Source organism: Kryptolebias marmoratus, linkage group LG12 (genome assembly GCF_001649575.2).
Source record: "Kryptolebias marmoratus isolate JLee-2015 linkage group LG12, ASM164957v2, whole genome shotgun sequence".
In the NCBI taxonomy this organism is placed as follows: domain Eukaryota; kingdom Metazoa; phylum Chordata; class Actinopteri; order Cyprinodontiformes; family Rivulidae; genus Kryptolebias; species Kryptolebias marmoratus.
Window position 1 is genome coordinate 1,367 of NC_051441.1, and position 20,843 is coordinate 22,209.

The 20,843-nt window shown below is 41.0% G+C and overlaps 3 protein-coding genes and 1 long non-coding RNA gene across 5 annotated transcripts in view; 3 read left to right on the forward strand and 1 right to left on the reverse strand.

Moving 5' to 3' along the window:
- Positions 1 to 819: 819 nt before the first annotated feature.
- Positions 820 to 12,529, reverse strand: mfsd11 (major facilitator superfamily domain containing 11). The gene is made up of 14 exons (XM_017438298.3): positions 12,318 to 12,529; positions 11,787 to 11,927; positions 11,655 to 11,710; positions 10,354 to 10,461; positions 10,200 to 10,279; positions 10,034 to 10,130; positions 9,578 to 9,636; positions 9,344 to 9,503; positions 5,675 to 5,718; positions 5,533 to 5,598; positions 4,349 to 4,474; positions 4,083 to 4,257; positions 3,064 to 3,199; positions 820 to 2,981 (listed from the first exon to the last, which is right to left on the reverse strand). The coding sequence occupies exons 2-14, from the start codon at positions 11,880 to 11,882 to the stop codon at positions 2,820 to 2,822; spliced, it is 1,365 nt and encodes a 454-aa protein (XP_017293787.1). The 5' UTR covers positions 11,883 to 11,927; positions 12,318 to 12,529; the 3' UTR covers positions 820 to 2,819.
- A 597-nt stretch (positions 12,530 to 13,126) lies between these two features.
- On the forward strand, positions 13,127 to 16,100 carry LOC108249125. Its single transcript, XR_001809188.3, has 3 exons — positions 13,127 to 13,278; positions 14,471 to 14,582; positions 14,727 to 16,100. It is a non-coding gene; the product is annotated as an uncharacterized LOC108249125 (long non-coding RNA).
- A 549-nt stretch (positions 16,101 to 16,649) lies between these two features.
- eif1 (eukaryotic translation initiation factor 1) lies at positions 16,650 to 18,355 on the forward strand. The gene is made up of 4 exons (XM_017438299.3): positions 16,650 to 16,840; positions 17,420 to 17,583; positions 17,693 to 17,794; positions 17,880 to 18,355. Exons 1-4 carry the CDS (start codon positions 16,810 to 16,812, stop codon positions 17,922 to 17,924), a joined length of 342 nt encoding a protein of 113 aa, XP_017293788.1. The 5' UTR covers positions 16,650 to 16,809; the 3' UTR covers positions 17,925 to 18,355.
- Positions 18,356 to 19,329: 974 nt separating this feature from the next.
- si:ch211-198p11.6 overlaps positions 19,330 to 20,843 on the forward strand; it is a 5,987-nt gene continuing 4,473 nt past the window's right edge. The window contains exons 1-3 of one of the 2 annotated variants that reach the window (XM_037978817.1): positions 19,368 to 19,555; positions 20,138 to 20,178; positions 20,247 to 20,351. In XM_037978817.1, coding sequence (XP_037834745.1) covers positions 20,173 to 20,178; positions 20,247 to 20,351 — 111 coding nt within the window. In that variant the 5' untranslated portion in view covers positions 19,368 to 19,555; positions 20,138 to 20,172. Of the gene's footprint in view, positions 19,556 to 20,137; positions 20,352 to 20,843 lie in introns of both variants that reach the window. The other variant, XM_037978816.1, reaches the window with a different exon arrangement.

Below are 20,843 nucleotides of genomic sequence, written 5' to 3' on the forward strand. Positions count from 1 at the left end.
AGAACACACACACAGAGACACACACAGACACACACACAGACACACAGACACACACACACACAGAGACACAGACACACAGAGACACAGACACACAAACACACACACAGAGACACAGACACACAAACACACACACAGAGACACACACACAAACAAACACACACATCTGCTGCCAATGATCAGGACATCCCTGGATTATTTCGCCACGGAAACAACAAACAGGCTCCACCCCCCTGCAGGGTTAGGGCTGGGAGCCATTTTTATTTTTGTATTTATTTACAAACAGAAACTCGAGCAGCGGCGCCCCCTGCAGGTTAATGTGAGAATGATAAAATATAGTGTGAATTATTTTTGTTGTGGCCACGTTGGTCAAATATTAACAACATTCTGTGCGATCTTGTGTAATATTGTGATAACGAGCACGACCTGTTAGTGTTGAGGATGACTCTCAGCTACTACCACACAATCTGATCTGAAGCTATTTTTGTGTTTCTGTGGCTGAGGACACATGCGTGCACGGACACAAACATTATTGTTTGGCTTTGCCTTCATCAGTGGGCGATAATGAGCAGATTCCTCATTTACTGAAGAAAATGTGACTAAACTGAGTCATTCCTCCAGTTTTTACCCACAATAACCGAGTCAGTACAGCTTTTAAAAAAACTTTTAAAAGATGCTGGTTTACCTGTTCCTCGTGGATGAAACATGTCGATTTATTCGGCTCAGCTTAGGAGACATGGAGTAAAGGCTGTTAGGGGCTTTCAGCCTGGTTCTTAGAAAGGTGCTATATTAATACAGTTCATTTAGTTTATAAAACACACATCAAATCTTCTAAATGTTTTATTGATAATAAAACAAGCAAATGAAACCTTGAGTGTCCTTCAGAATTACTACATTCAACTATAAAACAAATCACCTTATGGTTGATTTCCCTTTTTATCCTAACAAGCAATAAATTAACAAACAATAATCTGTATTTTAGAAAAGTTGCTCTTTGTCAAACATGAAACTGGACCTTAATTTATCTTTCAGCTGATTTAGCTTCAGATCAGATTTAATCTGAGGAATGGATTTAAGTCAATAAACATTTAAATATTTCATTAGTGAAATTTGTAGATTTTTAACCAAAAAGTGCCAAAGATGATTTTTATTGTGGTGGGAAGATTTATCATTTTTAAAGTGGACTTTTGTTCTAAAATAAGATTATTTAACACATTAACATAAATATAAAAATGAGTTCATATAGTTGAATTAATAAGCTTTTATTTATTTTATTTTAAAGAAGAATTCAGGGAATTCTTTGAATGGAAACACCTTCTGCTCCAGAATCAAACCAGGGAGTCACGTTATCATAATTATTTGTTATTATCATTTAAGATGCTGCCCCCAGTCACCATTTACAATTTAATTTTTAAATAAAAATATTGTTGAGGTTTATTTTTTTAAATCTCTGTTTGCAGCAGCTCGGATGGAAAAGATGTTTAAAGTCATGTGACGCCTTTGTAACAGTGCTGGTTTGTCTTCTGTCAGCAAAATATCTAGTGAATTATTGGACAGATTGTAGGGAAAATAAACGTACTTTAGATGTTCTCTACTTGACCTTAAGCAACATAAAAATGGCTATAGCTCAGCAAATAGCATCTTTAGGTCTTTAATTAGCCGATTAGTCAGATAAACAGGCTTCTTTTTTACAGAAAATGAAAGATGTTCAAAAAGGGAAGGAATAAATGTAGCATTCTTAAATTAAAATCCTCTGAAAAGAGGAGGGTAGTATTATTCAAATATATGAACTCATCTTTTTAAACATTATTTGTTTAAAATATCTGAAGTCCTCAGGATTATCTACATCATCCAACCCCTTCCACAGGCTGAATCCTTTCGAAATCACATCACCCAGTCACCTCATGTTCCCTGCGACACTAAAACTGTCGTCACTAAATTAAAAAACAGAAGCAAATTTCTGATTTCCCGTCATGTTTGGATCATCTGAGGTGAGAAAGTCTCACAGGTCAAAGGTCATCAGAAATCAGAGATAAACTCAGAGGGCAGAACCGTCATCAATACGGAGCTGAAAGCGTTTTTTGGAATTATTCCATCCTTAGGTGTGTTTTTTGGCAGCTGGTTGGCATTTAACCAGTTTTATTTATTTGGACTTAGGCTGCTTTTTCCCTCAGTTTTAGTCCTTGCAGCTGAACATTTTCTAGGGAATGTTCTTTTTATTTATTTATTTACAGTTTCTGAACTGTTCATTGAAACCGCTTTTAACTAGCTGCTTGGAAGAAAACTATAAAGAATAAGATCAAGTCTTAAAATGGATCATTTGTCTCTAACTGTAACATTTTTGGTGAATGTTTAAAGGATACAGGAAAAGCTTGTTTGGGGGTTTCTGTCTGGTTGGATGCAGCAAACAACAAAACTCGGCAGTTTTTCCTCTCAAGATCTGCAGAAGATCAATATTGCTGGATATTTTCCCTCCACCCATCAAACAGAATGTGTTTAAAGAAATTATTGGTTGATAAAGCTGAAGAGGCTGAAAGTACAACTGATCGAGGAAATCCTACCGAGCCGAAGAAAAACTGAGATCACGATAAGAGCCTCAGAGTCTCACACCTCAACCTCCATGAGATCCTCAGGCCGAGGGGGGACCCCGGTCCCCTCAGGCTGAGGGGGGGACCCCGGGCTCCTCAGGCTGAGGGGGGGACCCCGGTCCCCTCAGGCCGAGGGGGGGACCCCGGGCTCCTCAGGCCGAGGGGGGGACCCCGGTCCCCTCAGGCTGAGGGGGGGACCCCGGGCTCCTCAGGCTGAGGTCTGATGGTCTTGTTTCAGATGCTGCCATAGTTTGAGTCCTGCCTCCTGGACTCTGCAATCAGCTCCACTGCAAAGAAGGAGATGGAGCCCAGGAAGCCGAGGATGACGAGGATGAGCAGCTGCCAGTGAAGCAGCAGGTAGTTACTGTAGAAGAAGGCCACGGCAGCCATGATGGACTGCAGAGGAAACAGCAACATGTTAATCAGACTGAAGCAAAGATTCTCTCCGGAGTTTAAAACCTCCTCCGGGCGTCATCACCTGGATGAACTTGAAGACGGCGAAGGCAGGAGCGCTGTTGTCCCGGAACAGGAAGCCGATGATGCTGAGCAGCTGCGTGTTGAAGCAGCTGTCTCCCAGACCGAGCAGGAAGCTGCACAGCAACGCCACGCCGACACTGACACAGGGTCAAAAACAACAAACAGCTTTTAAAGGCAACATCATCTTGATGTGATTTTAGGTATAAAGTCATTTTGTATCGTAATTCTGAAAATGTTTACTTCAGGTGTAAGAATACGAGTAAGTCAGTTTGTTTTTTTCTACCTGTTGTAAAGAACCAATAACAATAACCCTAACCCAGCAACAACAACCTGGTCTTAGCGGACTCTGCAGGGCTGGTCTTCCAGGGTCAAGGGCTCGTTAAAAGAGTCCCACAAAACACGGAGAAGTCCTGGAGGACAGTCCTTCAGACAGCTCCCAGGTGTGTCTCACTGTCCTCCTCGTCTCTCAGGCTGCGAGGACAGCCTGCACACGTCCCATATTCCTTCCATTTCTTGATGGATTAACAGAACTCCTGCGAGTTTTAGGGCCTTAGAACTTCTTTTGGATCCATACTGACTTCCACTTTAATCATCTTTTCTCTGATTGAACTGGGACAGTCACTTTAAAGGGGGTGAATATTTATGCAGTCATGTATTTTACATTACCTATGTTTATTTAATTGCTGTTTCTCTGTAGAAATTTGATTACACTTTGACATAAAAGGTTTTATCTGCTTTGAAAGAAATTGTAATTGAAATGATCCTAAATTGATATCTCGTTGTAATAATGTGACTGTAAATATCTTTAATTTCAGTCCTGATCAATAAGCGCGTTATTGTGATGAAGAGAAATGCTACTATTGAAATCTAATGCAGTAAAGAGAGACAGGACGGTGATGTGATTTTATGGTCAAACAGCCTGCCGTACTTTGAGCCGACTAAATCTGAAGTTTTACACAACAGCACAATGAAGTCAAATCAGTCACGTGTTTAACTGTTAAAAAGCCAACATTTTTTTACCTGGGGGCGATGAAAGCCTGGAGGTCTGTTCCTTCCTCGGGGGCCAGTGGAGCATCACTCGCAATGTTGAGGAAAATTAGGAAAAAAGCAACAAAATGAGTGATGAGTCCCAGCAGAACCACCGGATTCCTGCCGAAGCGGTTGCTTTTGTTCAGCATCCCAAAGACGCCCCCTCCTGGTCAAACGGCAGACAGAAACTGCTGGATCAGCACGGTTCTCTGTGCAGAGCCTCCACAGGACACTGCATCATATATGAAAGGACTCACCTAAGATCTCCCCAACGCCGATGCAAATACCTGAGATCCCAATCAGACTCTTTGCATCAGTTCCAAAGAGGTTCATGGCTCCGATACACGTCCCGTACACACCGCTGTAAAAGGTGAGCTCCAGGCCTGTCGACGCCGCAGAGACATTCAGAGATCAGACAAGGTTCTGGGACTTCCTATCAAACAGAGTCGATCCGATTGTCCTGAATCCCAAACATCCATCTGTAAAAACCAGCTTCCATCTTCATCTGAGAGGGAGCCCGGGTCACATGATCGCCTGACCCAGTGGACAATCGCTGCCATTATCAAAACTGGAATCAGTCATCTTGTTGTAGCAGCATGTCTGAGTCGTGTGTGTGTTATAACACATGTTATAACTGTACCTATAAACGTCTGGATTATCCTTCCATTCGTAAGAAACCCTACAGTATACAATCTTATGAGAATTTAGTCAATTTATCAAGAAAAACTACCTTATTAACACATGGTAAATCTATGTTCACACTGAGACTCTCTGGCTTTGCTTTTTATACCAGAAATGCATAATGTGTCTGTCTTAATCACTAAATGTATGTGATTAACTGATATTTCACGTCTAAGCAATAATTTGGATCATTTAGAATTAAAGTGCACATATCCTGATTTCCCTGAAGCTTCAGCTCCTTCCAGTCTGGATCCTACAGCATCTTATTGTGCTGGTTTTAATTCTCAACCATGTTTTACTTTTACATGAGTATCGTTCTGATATTTTCTAAAGACAGGATGTTCCAGGCCTGGATGTTGACAATCCATCTGTCCAATCCCCATTGTCCTAACTTCAGCTTCCTGCAGACTTCTGGCTCTCCTCTGCCTCCTTCTGCTTCCATTGGCTTCAGGGGTTGACTTTGTGGATCTGAAGACCTACATCATTTCATTCTCATCGACACACGTGTTTGTTGACATTGCTCTCGTTTTGGCGGCCATTTTGGATCCTTCACAATGTCACAAATTCTGATTAGACAATAAAGAGAAAGCTCTGTTTCTGTTTGACTTCAGAGTATCTCTGGTGCAGCACCACTTTTAAAACCAGATAAAAACAGATCTGAAACCAGATTTTATCTTTATTTTCCCAGAACATTTAAAATCTAGTGACTGTTGGGTTTAGTCTTGTTCACATTCAGACTTGGTAAAAACCTGAAACTCACCCGTGTATCCGATGGAGACGCTCAGCAGCAGCATTTCTTTAGTCACAAACATTTTACAGGCTTTGACTGCAAACAGAAGAACCGCAGACGTCAGATGCAGATTATAAAGTAAAGTTTCTGGTTTTAGTTTTTTAGAGCTTACCAAAAGCATCGAGAGCCCGAGAGCAGAGGCCTGAGTGAGACGAGCTGCAGAAACGAAAACTGCATCAACATTTTGTTCCAAATCTCCCACCTCACTCAGAAAACGTCTGAATGTTTAAAATCCTGACTGGCTTAAACTGGTCTCTGTTGTCGTGGCAACCGTTGTCTCAGCCGTTTCAGAGACAAAGAAAGAAAAGGAGGTTGTCTCCTGGTCCCGCGGGTCGAACAGGACTGATGAACGGATTAATCTGTCCTCTGAACTCAACATCCAACATTTGAAAGACAAAACAATCCAAATTCACGGGAGATTTTAGGATTTAATAGTTTTAGGCTGGACTTTGGTGGAAATTATAATTATTTGACATCAAAAGTTTTTGTGTTTATCTTAAATTTCTGACTCAAGAATCATTGATCTTTATGACTTTAGCCCTGATTGTTTTCTTTTTTAATTATAACTGAATAATATTTCTCTCAAATGATTAAAAACTCAAGCCCAGTTTTAGTTTGGTTTGAGAATTAAACTTGGAAAAAAAATGTAAGGTTTATCTCACAGATTTTATTTTTGAGTGATCGCAGCATCAGCACCAATATTTTAAACACAAAGTATGAAGTTTTTAAGTTTTCAGGCCCCCGGCGCCTTCCTACGAAGGTTTCATCCTGACGGAAACACAGGAAACGACCCACCTGCTGCAGTACCTCTGCCGGGCCTGCGGGTGGCGCTGTGACAAGACAACGCGTGGAGCAGACGCTGCACACTGACAACATGAGGAGAAACAGGAACAAACCCAGAGCAGACCAGGCTGACCTTCATGCTGCTGACGTGTCCAAATACGGGGACGTGTCCAAATATGTGTCCAAATACGTGTCCAAATATGGGGACGTGTCCAAATATGTGTCCAAATACGGGGACGTGTCCAAATACGAGGACGTGTCCAAATACGAGGACGTGTCCAAACATGAGGACATGTCCAAACATGAGGACGTGTCCAAATATGTAGACATGTCCAAATACGAGGACGTGTCCAAATATGTGTCCAAATACGGGGACGTGTCCAAATATAAGGACGTGTACAAATACGTGTCCAAATATGGGGACGTGTCCAAATACGAGAACGTGTCCAAACATGTGTCCAAATACGGGGACGTGTCCAAATACGAGGACGTGTCCAAATACGAGGACGTGTCCAAACATGAGGACGTGTCCAAATATGTGTCCAAATACGAGGACGTGTCCAAATACGGGGACGTGTCCAAATACGAGGACGTGTCCAAATATGTTTCCAAATACTGGGACGTGTCCGCATACGAGGACGTGTCCAAATACGAGGACGTGTCCAAATACGGGGACGTGTCCGAATTCGGGGACGTGTCCAAATATGAGGACGTGTCCAAATATGTGTCCAAATACGAGGACGTATCCAAACACGAGGACGTGTCCAAGTATGTGTCCAAATACGGGGACGTGTCCAAATACGAGAACGTGTCCAAATATGTGTCCAAATATGGGGACGTGTCCAAATACGAGGACGTGTCCAAATACGAGGACGTGTCCAAATATGTGTCCAAATACGAGGACGTGTCCAAATACGTGTCCAAATACAGGGACGTGTCCAAATACGAGGACGTGTCCAAATACGGGGACGTGTCCGAATTCAGGGACGTGTCCAAATACAAGGACGTGTCCAAATACGAGGACGTGTCCAAACACGAGGACGTGTCCAAATATGTGTCCAAATACGGGGACGTGTCCAAATACGAGGACGTGTCCAAATATGTGTCCAAATACGGGGACGTGTCCAAACACGAGGACGTGTCCAAATACGAGGACGTGTCCAAATATGTGTCCAAATACGGGGACGTGTCCAAATACGAGGACGTGTCCAAATACAGGGACAAGTCCAAATATGTGTCCAAATACAGGGACATGTCCACATGTGTCCAAATACGAGGACGTGTCCAAATACGAGGACGTGTCCAAATATGTGTCCAAATACGGGGACGTGTCCAAATACAAGGACGTGTCCAAATATGTGTCCAAATACGTGTCCAAATATGGGGACGTGTCCAAATACAAGGACGTGTCCAAATATGTGTACAAATATAGGGACGTGTCCACATGTGTCCAAATACGAGGACGTGTCCAAACATGAGGACGTGTCCAAACGTGTCCAAATACGAGGACATGTCTAAATACGGGGACGTGTCCAAACATGAGGAAGTGTCCAAATATGTGTCCAAATACAAGGTCGTGTCCAAATACGGGGACATGTCCAAATATGGGGACGTGTCCAAATAAGGGGACGTGTCCAAATAAGGGGACGTGTCCAAATACGAGGACGTGTCCAAACATGAGGACGTGTCCAAATATGTGTCCAAATATGTGGACGTGTCCAAATATGGGGACGTGTCCAAATACGGGGACGTGTCCAAATAAGGGGACGTGTCCAAATACAAGGACGTGTCCAAATACGAGGACGTGTTTAAATACGAGGACGTGTCCAAACATGAGGACGTGTCCAAATACGTGGACGTGTCCAAATATGTGTCCAAATACAGGGACGTGTCCAAATACGAGGACATGTCCAAATATGAGGACATGTCCAAATACGAGGACGTGTCCAAATACGAGGACATGTTGGACGATTTCAGGCCCAGGGACCAGAGGAACAGCTGGTGTCCATCTTTTAAACCTTTTCCCATTTCCCAGATTTTTTAATGTTTTCTTGATGTATCGTAGTTTTTCTTCATAACCTTAGTTTGTTGTTGTTGTAATAATAACAACAACAACATTACTGGGGTCGTAGGTCAGGTTGGACGCAGGACTATGACATCATCGTTTCCTAAAGGTTGTGTTGAAACAGACTGAACTGTTAATATCTTACCTGTTGCAGATAACTCTCAGAAATGATGAGCTAATGGCTGGTCTGAGCAGGACCAGAACCAAAGTAGGTCCAACTCAGATCTCAGCAAACACTTATTTAAACTAAGAACATGTTTATTATGGCAGAAATACTGGAAGTGCTACAGCTAGCTGCTACTGCAAATAACCACAGAATGCCATGTAAAGGTTTATAAAATACAGTTCACATCAACAACAGCGGTCTACTTTGGCATTAGTCCTGCTCAGACTAGCCATTAGCTCATCAGTCCGTTTAGAACAACTACTTCTCCAAAGTGAGGTCAGTCAAAGTTCTATCTGCAGCAGGTAAGATATTAGCTTTTTTCCAGTTTGGACTTAAAAACTAACCAACAGATTCTGATGAACTTTTCAGGAAATGTTGGAGATCTCTCAACTAAGATTTGTTTTAATTTTGGTGGGATCCAGATGCTTTGGAGTAATTTTACACAGAGCACCACTTCCAAACGTCCCAAGAACCTCAGCCTGACGTAACTGAACACTGAGCCAAGTAAAAACTAGTCTCCTGCTGCTTTCAAACAAAGACCTCATGCAGGCGATTAGCCCTCAGAGGAAGTGTTTAGGATGACTCTCAGCCACTACCACACCTAATTATCTATAAAACTGACGGAGTTAAGCAGATGTACATCCAGCAAATACTTTCTAAATGTTTCTGTCCAGTAAATTATGGGATATTTTGCTAACAGACACACACAAGCAGTTACATTATCGCCCACCTTTCAAGGCAGCAGGTGTTGTTCAGGACCGTCTCACCTGGACGTGGAGCTTTCTGAAGATTCTGTCTGCAGCAGCGACTCCGTCACCTCGGAACCAGACAGAGGTTCCGGGTCGGGCTTCCGGATCAGGAAGAAGAGGAAGCAGCCAACTAAACTGATCACCGTGAGCGAGATGAACACCGTCCGGCGGTCTTTGTCTGAGATGGAAACAAACATGAGTCAGGTGATAAAAATACGAACAGAAGGCTGTTAACGGCAGCTGGATTCATACCCGTGATGTGCACGTGTCCGTGCCACGCACAGTAGATGTAGAGATTCCCAAAGAACAAACTGCAGAAAAACAAGAGAAAGATTCTTGAAATAAGAGCAAACAAAAACAAATTACTGTTCTCCAGTTTCTCCATCCAGACTTCTTTAGTGTGTCTCTGGGTTTCTCTCAGAGGTCAGAGGTCAAACTCCCACTGACTTCCACTGGAACAGGAAGTGAAGGTTCTGAACCTTCTGCTGCCCGGGTCAGGAGGGTTCTCAGTGACCTCGTCCACACTGCACCTTTAAGGTGTGTGGTTACCATGGCAACAGATTGAACTTGTCTGGTATCTTGATATTTAGCCGTAGCTGCATTTGTGTCTTTCAAAGTTTCTTTGGAAATGTTCTAGTTTTATTCTCTGAAATATTTGGTTTAATTTTTTATGCCTCCGAGCTACAGATGTTGGAAAAACACGTTTACCTGAACTGAAGCAGAGACCAAAATATGCCGCTGTTCCTGCCGATGGTGCTGTCGCTGGAGTTGATGGCGAGCACGTTCCCCTGAGCTGTCCAGAGAACTGCAGACCACAGATTAACACCAGAGAGAAGAAACAGACAGAAGCTTTGGTTCAGAAGCGCCTCGTTACCTGCTGCTGCGACTCCAACCAGCACAGACGCCGTGTAGAAGCTCCACGTCAGCGGGTGGATGAACATGGCGATGTAACCGCTGGAGGAAACGAGGCAGAAACTCGTCAGGAGTCTAGTTTAATGGGCTTCAGGTGTGTCCGTCAGCAGATTCACCTGTATAGAAGACCACTGATGAACATGGAGAGCTGGGGCCCGATGACCGTCACCACGGAGGGCGCCATCAGGTTGGATGCAGAGAAAACGCCATAAATGATGGCCATGCTGCGAAGGTTAGCGAGAAGCCAGGGTCAGTTGTCAGAAAGTTGCTGTAAAATCTTTAACGCTGCAAACATCTGCAGGAAAAACACGGCTGAGCAACCCAGTGCTTTTATTTCAACATATTTGGGTTTATTTTTATTTTTATGTTGTTATTTGTGTTGTTTTATCCCTGTAGAAAAAATAAACACTAACAAAAGGGATAGACCTTCTACATAAAATAAAATGTATTGTTTTAAAGTTCTACCTTTAAACATTATCAAAAATATCTAAAGATTTACATTAAAAATGTAGAAATACTCGAACAGATAGAAGCATTTTGTGACCTTCATGTTGTTTATTGTCTAAAGAATGATTTCTTCTTTTTTTAAATCATTTTTATTTTAGGAGCAGGTCTGACTCCAGAGTAGTGAATCTCACCATAAAAAAATGTTTTTCTGAAATAAACTAAATTAAAATTAAATCTCTTAAAACTATGGACTCCTGAACTAAAGTTATCAAAAGTCTGAAGGAGCTAAAGTCACCAAGAAAACACAAAACCATCCAGAAAAGCCGAAAAATGTTTAAATCTTCAAAGTAAAATTTATGAACATTTCCTTGCTTTTTCTACAAACATTATTTCATCGATTACTTTGGCATTAAACAATTATTTACATGTGATTCTGTGGCTAATTACAAGCACATACAGCTGCAGCAGCAGCTAGCTGTAGCATTTCCAGTGCAGCCTGTTGGCCAGCAGTGGAAACGTCTGGATGACGGCATTAATTCACTGTGAAGTAGAAAAGGTTTTTGTCTAAGCAGCTGGTGTCCTGGGTCGATTTTGTTTTTATAGAAATGCACCTTGAGGTTCGTCTGGGTTGAGTTTCTAAGCAAACTTTAGTCACTTTACATCAACAAACCCCGTTCCTCTGAGACACGCAGCTTTATTCCCACAACAATCTTAAACTAATTCCATCAAAGTCAACGTTGATCATTTGGCTGATGATATTTGTTGATTTTTACAGACAAGCTCCGTGTCTTTTAACTAAATTAATCTAAGTTAGAGAGGTTTCACCTAAACTGATGTAGCTGACATTTTTCTTCAGGAAATCCGCTCAGTTAATTCAGGACTTTTTGTTTTCCACCTGAACAGAGACAGCAGGTCTCAGTTAGTCTGGATCTAAATGACCTTAGAGCGAGCTCATTTATCTGCAGTTTACCTTGTATATCCGCTCCCATGAAACTCTGTGCTGTTGAAGCTTTTTATGATTGTTTGCTGTAAAAACAAAAGAATATTTTAACTGTAAGTTGCAGTGTTTGTAACTGATCCAGGATCATTAAATCTAGCTCACCTCGATGTTGCCACATGTTTGAAAAGCAGTGAACATGAACATAAAGCCAAAACCCAGAACAATGATGTTTAAAAGCTTCTTCCCCTCTGGACCCATTTTAAAGGATTTCTTCAATTCCTTGAGGAAGTGAATTCAAAAAACCTGAAAGGAAGGAAGTACAGATCAGAACTGTTTACTTAGAGGAAATTTAACTTGTCACTGTGAGTAAGTAGGACTCTAGTTCATCTAAATGTGTTACTTTATAATAAAACACAAGCAGGAACATCGCATACATTAATAAGTTAACATAAAACACATCACATAACATCATGTATCAAACATTTATTCTGCCAGAGGATCTCGACGTGTTTTATCATTTACAGCTTGGCAAATAAGCCCAAAAACGCTTCTTCTAAGGGGGACATGGCCTTGGTGTGTAAAATACAATCAAGACAAAATGAACGCGAATGCATAACCACCTCTATCACCTCTCTTTGGTTTTTAGCCTTTTTTTTGAACCTCTATCAGAACAAACACGAGTAAAGAACTCACCAACTGTCTGCTGAGGACCTTCGGCTAACACGCACCCTGTGGCTGCTCCTCGCTGTTTTCAGCTGCCTAGTTTGTTCTTTATCAAAAATCCAACATCCTTTTCCATTTATCCTCCCACAATGATCCCTAAAGTTCGGTAAGGTCTGCTGTAAAGACAAACCGTGGCTCTGAACCGGACAAACCAGCAGTCATGTGAATGAATCAGCTGACGAGCAGCTAGCTTGTAGCAGCGCAGATCTATAAACGCTCTGCGCGGCAGGAAGCGCTCACCTGCTTAGCCTTATCCAGGTGTTTTCGATGATCGAAATCCAGCTGCTTCATAAAATATAATGTATACCAGTCATTTTCAACCACGCCTATTATAAACTTATTATGGATACTAATCCAAAGCTAACTAACTGGAACTTAAAAGTAAAACTACACAACTTCCGGTGAAAGATAAACATAAAAATACAAGAATAAAATAAATAAATGTGTTCCAATGTTTTAACGTTGAATAATACTCTATGTACTACCATTTAACGTTCTTTAAATAAATGATAAACCTTTTTGTACTCAAACACGATGAAACTGTTGGCCAAAAAGGCATTCAGTCGCTGAGCTGTAAACGTTAAAAGCAGTCAGACCTTTTCTGAGAACATTTCAATTTGAATTTAATTTTTATTTTCATTTGATTTGTGCAGAGCTTTCTAAAATTAAAATAAACAAGCGAAACATTTGGGTTTCTTTTAAAACGTTCAAAATTTTGATGTTCCCAGGTGTCTTTGAATGCAGCACAAAGGGTGAAGGCAAGCGTGACTGTTGGTGACGTCATGACGTACGTTTGGGACGTACTGGCATTAATGTTTGGTTGTTCAGGCCTGGAAAGTTTGTTGTCGGCGGTAGAAGCAACAAATAGCTTCCTGACTGAACACTTTAGACGATTCAGAAACAGAATTGTTTTTACAGCTTTCAAACCGTGGTATGTCGTTTTTATTTAACTGATAAAAAAGAAAGAAACGAGTAAAGGTCGAGTGCTAACAAGCTAACGTTACATAGAGATTCCTGCATTAAGCTAATTCATGTTGTTATTCTTAAGAATCACTGAGGAATCATCATATGAGTTTTTCTGGTTCTGAAAATATTTCTGTTCATCTTTAATACTAAGAGCTGTTAGCCAGGCGTGTTCCCTGTCAGAACCTTTGTAGAATATTTGGAGTTTAAGTGTCTGTAGAGCAGAAACATGAAATTAAGTTATGGCATTAGAAGTTTAATAAACAAAACATCTGAAATGTTAAATTCCAAAAAAAAATTCAGTATGAGTTTAAAGCTGCAGCCCCTGACAAATAATGAATCAGAACTTTTTGTGTGGCGTTCAATATTTAGTGCTGTTATTTATTATATATTTGACACAAAACGTTGATTAAAAAGCTGAAGGTGACGTTCAGCCTCATGCCATCAGGGACTCTGACATGTCCTGCTTCTCTTCATGTTGCAGCATGTTCCATCTACAGTCCTGCTGGAAGCTGGTGTTTGTCCCGTTTCTTTTAGATGATTTCTTACAGTTTCCTCTCAAACATTGTTATCTTGTTGCTCGACTTCTTCCTCACTCTACCTGAACGTTTCCCTTTTTGTTCCGTTACATTCATCGGGACGTGTTTTATCCTGTTGGAACGAGCCTCTTGAAGGAGTTTAAAGTTCTTCCATTATTTCAGCTGACACCTCTCCTGTTTCCTGTCCATCAGCTGTAGCAGCTCGGTATCATCTGACAGCACACTGAGCACTGATTGGGTTTGAAATGCTAATTATTTAGGGTTCCATTTCAGAGGCAACAAAGCAGCTTTATTACTGTTCTTCCTACTTCTGCAGGTTCTGGGAGTCTACATCAAACTGCATTTTGATCAGGAATAGAGTGCTATGAATGTTAATAGCAGAACATCGTCAAAAACAAAATCAGAGACAACTTTTTCCCACAATCCATCTACCTCATGAGCAATTAGCTAACGAGCGAGTCCCACCTGTGTAAATATAGTGCATATTACTGCTCCAACATGTACATACTGTAGTCAGTATTATTCTGTATTTTTATTATTGCCTACACATATACCGTCTTGCAAATTATATTGTTGTACAGTATGAATATCTACATCTCTGCATATTTATTTGTTTACCAGGTTGGTTACACATAATTCAACTAGAACTGCCTCCAGCACAGCTGACCAACATGGTTCATCTACACTCTTAGACCTCATTTACACACTTCTTCTACAGTTTATACATCAAAATGTAGGTATTTTATCAGTTTGGATTATTGATCATGATATGTCTTTTTTTGTCAGAGGTCACATGATTTATGGTTAAATTGTTGTGTTTGTTGCTGGTTTCCTTCAGACAATATTATAAATCATTGATTTTGTCTTCTCTCTGCAGGCTGACCTAAGCAGGCAAACCTGGTGTTAACGTTCTGCAGCCATGGGTGCATCTGTCGAACTGAGCTACGACCTGAAAATGAAGCTCGTTGATGCCTACAAGGGAGGGAAAGGCTATAAGAAGATATCAAAACGTTTTGGATTTTCAATCTCCACCATTCGGCACATCATCAGGAAGTGGAAATCAACAGGATCTGTAGAAGTCAAGAGAAGGTCTGGAAGACCAAGAAAGATTTCTGAACAATTGGCTCATCATCTGGGCAGAAAGATCACGGAGAACCCCCACATGACAGCCAAGGAGCTGCAGGAACGATTGGCAGGCGAAGGAGTGGTGGTGCATACGTCCACCGTGCAGCGGTGTTTGAGCAAACAGGGTCTCTCTGGAAGCGTTCGAAAGAAGGCTCAGAAGGAGACGGCTCCAGAAAAGACTGGACAGGAAGCTGGAAAAGAAGAATCTGATGAGCTCAGTCCCTCTGAAAACAAGTGAAGCTGGGCAGAGGGAATTCTACACGAAATACAGGACATGGATCTATTACATAAACATCAGTTTGAAACTGACAAGAGCTCTGATGTTTTCCAGCATCAGAACATCAGTTCAGTTAAGCTGAATAATACTTGTTAGATGGTTTGGCTGAGGATCTGCAGCTCATAAAATACGTTTTTTAAAAATGTTTTACTATTTTGAAAATGCTGTTTTATTCTTGATTGTGGCTGTTAGAAGACACTACACACAAACTCAGATGTGGTTTTTGTGCCTGAATGGTGCTCCAGAAAACTGGAAACTTCAGTAAATTCATAAGCTGGATAAAATACTGAAATGTTTTTGTCATGAATTTTTATGTAAAATAAAAGTGTAATATTATGGCAATATTTTGTCATTTTATTAGTGCTCACTGCCATAAAAGATGTATGTTTGTGTTAGCAAAATTTCTAATGAACCACTAGATGTATTGTAACCCCTGAGTCCTTAGGCCTAGTTTTGAGAAATATGCTTGAAAATAACATACCCCTGGTACAACGACCGCTAGTCATGAAAACCTTTTACAAATAATCATTGGTTTTACTTCTACAACTGATTAACTGTTCAGCCCGATTCAAGATGGCCGCCACAGCTAAGTAACCTTAGCAGACACAAAAATGGCTTTAAGTCAGTTTTACAGATGTGGAGTGGTAGTAGCTGAGACTCATCCCCAACACACACATTGAGCACTAACTGATCTTTATTTACTGTGAAACTTTAGCATGCATGGCGGAGGGTGATATGCATTCCTTCAACAAATGTTACTTTCATTATTCATGTTTTCACTCAGTGTAAATACAATGCTGCTATGCCACATTCTTTACTTTTATGTATAAAATAATAAAACCGTATCAAGAAAAAGGTCCTCAAGTTTGTACAGGTAATATTTTTGTAGTAAAACTTCATTTTGAAAAGTAGATGAACTGATAAGACTGTCTCTTATAATATTTAAGAAATAATAATAATAATTTGTGTTTTTATTTGATCAAATGTATTTTGGATTACACAAAAAAATCTATCCTGGATATATAAAAAATACAATTATTATTTTTGAGGATTTGTTCAAATTAACTGTTTTACAACTTAAACATTTATGTTAAAATTTATTCTTTTTTAATCTTTTGAACGTCAATTTGTGTCTAGTAGATCACTTTGTTAATTTACAACAATACCTACGTAAAAACCTTTTATTGGTACTTTTGTAAATAAATTAATAAATCTTATGATAAATTACAAAAGTGTTTTTGGTTCTTTTTCTGTTGCTTGGATGGCTCTACGGTTTGACACAATGACGTCACCTTTTCCAGTAAATATTTCAGGGCGTGGCTCCCGGCCTTGTCTCGTTCGTGCGTCACTTACGTCCTGACGTCGGTTTCGGGGCGGGACTATAAAGCCTTGTTTTCGAGCTTGAAGCCTCCATTTAGTGAGAGCTACCGAGGCATACTTTACCAGCGGTCCTAGCGAACAGGCCAGACCTCCAAAAACAAATAAAAATAAGTCAAAGTCAACCGACAAACCGCTGATCAATCAAGTTATTATCCGAAAGGAAATCAAATCCTATCGTATGTCCGCTATCCAGAACCTCCAAACCTTTGGTAAGTGTTATTTTTCCTTGATCGAAGCGAGGCCCGACGCGAGGTGGGGGAAGGGCGAGATCCGCCGGAGCTTGGCGTCGAAGTTTTGTCTCTTCTTGGGCTTGTCGGTGTGTTTTAATGACGGTACTGATTATTCTGGCTCCAATAATCTGTTTAGATAATGTAATTTGTTGAAGTGTCGGACGTGACTCGAAATTTTTACCGTTTTTGAAGCCGCTGGTAAAAATCCGCCATTAGGCCCGAATGACGCTAACCTCTGCTAGCTCCGGTAAAAGAATCGCGTTAAGTTTAATCCACACTAGGATTTCCTTTATGGTTCATACGGGTTTAGTTGTAACTGTGTCATGACTCTGTTGTTCTATGTTTGCTGTATAAAAGTGTAGTTACACATATATTTAGCCTTCACAGCTGCGCAGTTCGTTTGAAACACGACCCCTTCCAAATGAAACGAGCGGCTGAAAAGCTGATTCCACCGTTTCTTATCCAAACGACTGGAATGAGCCGTATTTAACGTGGTTCTGTCATGGTGCAGGGATTTTCCTCTTGGTTTTTGTTTTCTGAATGCTGCTTCCATTTCAGACCCCTTTGCTGATGCAACTAAGGGTGATGACCGCCTCCCAGCCGGGACAGAGGACTACATCCACATAAGAATCCAACAGCGGAACGGCAGGAAGACCCTCACCACTGTCCAGGGCATCGCAACCGACTATGACAAAAAGAAGCTAGTCAAGGCCTTCAAGAAGGTAAAACCTACCAGCAGATGAGAGCCATCTGTGGCAGGCTGCCAGCTTTCACTAAATTAAAACCATCAAAATGTGTTCTTGCTTTTAAAGCCTTATTTTGCTCCAACAGAAGTTTGCCTGCAATGGGACAGTGATTGAGCACCCAGAGTATGGTGAAGTGATCCAGCTTCAGGGAGACCAGCGTAAGAATATCTGCCAGTTTCTGATTGAGGTGAGCAGGAAGCCAGTCAGGAGGTCCGGTTTAGGTGGTTTTGTTGTGAGCAGCATAGATTTGAGATTTGTTTTCTTGTCTGCAGATTGACCTGGCCAAGGAGGAGCAGCTCAAAGTCCACGGCTTTTAGAAGCTGCCAGCAGCCCTCTCCCCTTCTCTCCTGGAAGGCTGTCAAGCGCCCCCCCCCTCTCTATGTGCTGCTGTTTCTGCTCCTCCCCCCTCTCCCCCTTTGCAACCCCGTCAGCTCCTAGCTAACACGTAAATTACCTCTAAATAACATGGGACTCTGTGACACCACCCCCCCCCTACGACACCGGGGGGCAGGCTCGCTCTTGCAAAGACATGCCACTGCAGCTCCACACAACATCAGGGACGAGTGGTGATGACCCTCCCACACACACTTCCTCCTTCCATGTCCCTCTGTTTATTTTCTTTTTGTTTTATTTTTGCTTTTTAGGCCTTGTGCCACAATAAGGAGGCACCTTTTCATGTAACGTTTTTGTTTTGTACTTCAGGTGTTTCAATAAAACGATGAGTCTCCATATATTGGAGTGCAGTGTTGTCATGGGGATCGGGGTGGTCAGACCTCATTTATTGGTCGGCAGATGGAAGAAATTAAAAAATATTCAAGGTTATCACAGGAGTTTTAACTGCTAGAAAACGTGGTTTTGTCCTTTATAATTTTATGTTTTAAATCCTTGAGAATCCGGTGGGATCCTACTTTATTTAAAGCGAAGCCTGTAAGTGAAGCTGAGCCATTTCACTGTGTGAGATGAAGACAAGAACGGAGATCTTCTCTGGTGCTCGACCAGCTTTCTGCTTTGATCCCATAAAACATCTGGTACTCTATGTGCTGATGGACAACTCATAAATGTCCTGAGATGCAATAATTTATAAACATGGTTTAGTTATGCAGAAGTGATAACAATAAGAAATCTAAGCCATGAAAAGAAAAGTAGAGTTTTGCAATTTCTTCCTTTCGTTCAATAAAAGTTGTGCAGTTGATAAAACTTGTCCTGTGTGGGTGGTTTTACTTAAAACTTTAGCATTTCCATGAATGGCATCCTGGATTTTATTCGCCTGATGGCGAGGAGCACGATCATAAACTCCTCCATCCAGCAAGATGCCAGTTCCACTCCTAAATGACATGTTTCTGATAAACTTATTTTCAGTATTTTAATTCTGTTCTGTGGGAACATTTCCAGTGTCTTAAAACTATAAGATGGAGATAATAGATGACCAGTATTATAAGTGTTAAATTTAATTTGAGTTCAAATTAAACCTTTTCTTATCACAACTATGTACTGTTCTCAGAGATCACTGATTGTAGTTACAGGTTTAAACATGAATTTGATCATTCTTGTAAATTGTTATTTTGCCTTATCTGGTGGTAAAAACTACATTGGAAAGGTTAACACTTTATTCAATGCAAATAGATTTTTTAACAAAGAAAAAAAGGGAATTGTTTATGCTATACCATAAGTAGGACCTTTTGATTATTACAACAATATTAATTAATTTGGTCAGTTATTTTTTAGTCGTATTATCTCCCAAAGGAGTTTTTAAATTCGCCTTTTCATTGCCGTCCAGGCTTCCGTCTGTTCCCATGGCAACGGCTCTCCGCCGCCATGGCGCGATCCTCGGCCTGTTTTTTATTTAACATTTAGCGACGAGAGGTGAAGGATGTGAGTTTATTTCAGGGTTCGGGTGTTTCTCGCTGAGCCGGAAGTTGTTTTTTTGAGTCGTAAAACGGATCCTGACGTAAGTTGTTCATCAAAGCTCCTGTTTTAGAAAAATAAGTGACCTTACTGAAACGTGATGGAATTATTGAACCTGGTGATTTACTTACAGGTTTTTATTTTCTGATATTCAACCTGACAGCTGGCCACCTGAATAAAATGAAGCAGATTTTAGATGAAGTCAGCTGCTTAAACAACGAAACATATCTAAAGATTAAGATTGGTGTTTATTTTTTCATCTTGGTTCGATTGTTAGTCGTGAATTTGTGCTGCTTCCCCCCTGATCCTCAGTAAAGACCTTTATAAATAAAAAGTCTGATCTTTACGTTTTAAAGAAAGGATTGTTTTGTCTCTTGGTATAAAGTGGATCAGTGCTATAATGAGACCCCGACACACAAAAAGGCTTAAAAAGGAATGAAAGTGAGAATAAAATATAGAAAGCATGCTTGGAGGCACAAAATGGAAATAATTTCACTAAAAAGAAAAAGACAACTTTGACAGCAAAGAGTTAAAATACTCAGGAAGACAGCAGGGCAGATTGGGACAGATGTTTGATGAGTCGCAGTGAAATAATAAGAAGGTTTTCTGTCCTTTTTCCCGTCAGATTTGGGCCGTGCAGTGACAGTCTTCAGAGACAACATGCAGGTGAGAAACTTGTTTTTAAATGACTCACTTCTGCTGAAGCTCAGAACATGGCTGGTTGTGTTTTTCAGGTGATCTGGGGGCTCGCCATCCCGCTTCCAGCAGTGCTGATGATCACCGTGAGCCTCTACATGATGATCCTGGGGGTCGGGCTGTGGATCCGATCCTGCCTCAAGGTTGGTTCTGCTGGTTTTATTCTGCGCTTTGAAGGCAGATGATGGACTAAAGATGTCAGAACAAGAAGTTTTTATCTTCGGTTAAAGTTACCATAAAAGTAAACTTGGTGAATAAATATTTTCATATGATCTCTCACATAAACTAAAGTCTTCATTAAAAACAATAATTATGTTGATGAAGATTCTTCCATCTAATCAAATGTTGTCAAATAGTTGTTTTCAGTAATAAAACATTTTTTAATAAGAGGGATGTTATTCAGGACGTTCCTTTGTCCTGTTATTTCTGAGAAGAGATACAGCAGCTTTAAAAATGACCACCTATCAGAGTTAGAGGGCAGACACATCTGACCCTTATTACTATCCTATGATGTCAGAAAACAACTCCTACAAAACCATGACTTCAACAACAGGACCAACTTCACCCAGAGCAGATCTGACCCTGCCGGACCTCTGACCCTGCCGGACCTCTGACCCTGCTGGGACCTCTGACCC

Excerpts from the sequence above, each read along its gene's own strand:
- mfsd11 (XM_017438298.3), bottom strand. The coding sequence starts at position 11,882 with ATGGGTCCAGAGGGGAAGAAGCTTTTAAACATCATTGTTCTGGGTTTT. Across the intron at positions 9,504-9,577 it reads CGGACACGTGCACATCACGG|ACAAAGACCGCCGGACGGTG; the intron begins GTATGAATCCAG and ends TTTCCATCTCAG. Across the intron at positions 5,719-9,343 it reads TCAGAAAGCTCCACGTCCAG|CTCGTCTCACTCAGGCCTCT; the intron begins GTGAGACGGTCC and ends TCGTTTCTGCAG.
- eif1 (XM_017438299.3), top strand. The coding sequence starts at position 16,810 with ATGTCCGCTATCCAGAACCTCCAAACCTTTG. Across the intron at positions 16,841-17,419 it reads CCAGAACCTCCAAACCTTTG|ACCCCTTTGCTGATGCAACT; the intron begins GTAAGTGTTATT and ends CTTCCATTTCAG. Across the intron at positions 17,795-17,879 it reads TCTGCCAGTTTCTGATTGAG|ATTGACCTGGCCAAGGAGGA; the intron begins GTGAGCAGGAAG and ends TCTTGTCTGCAG.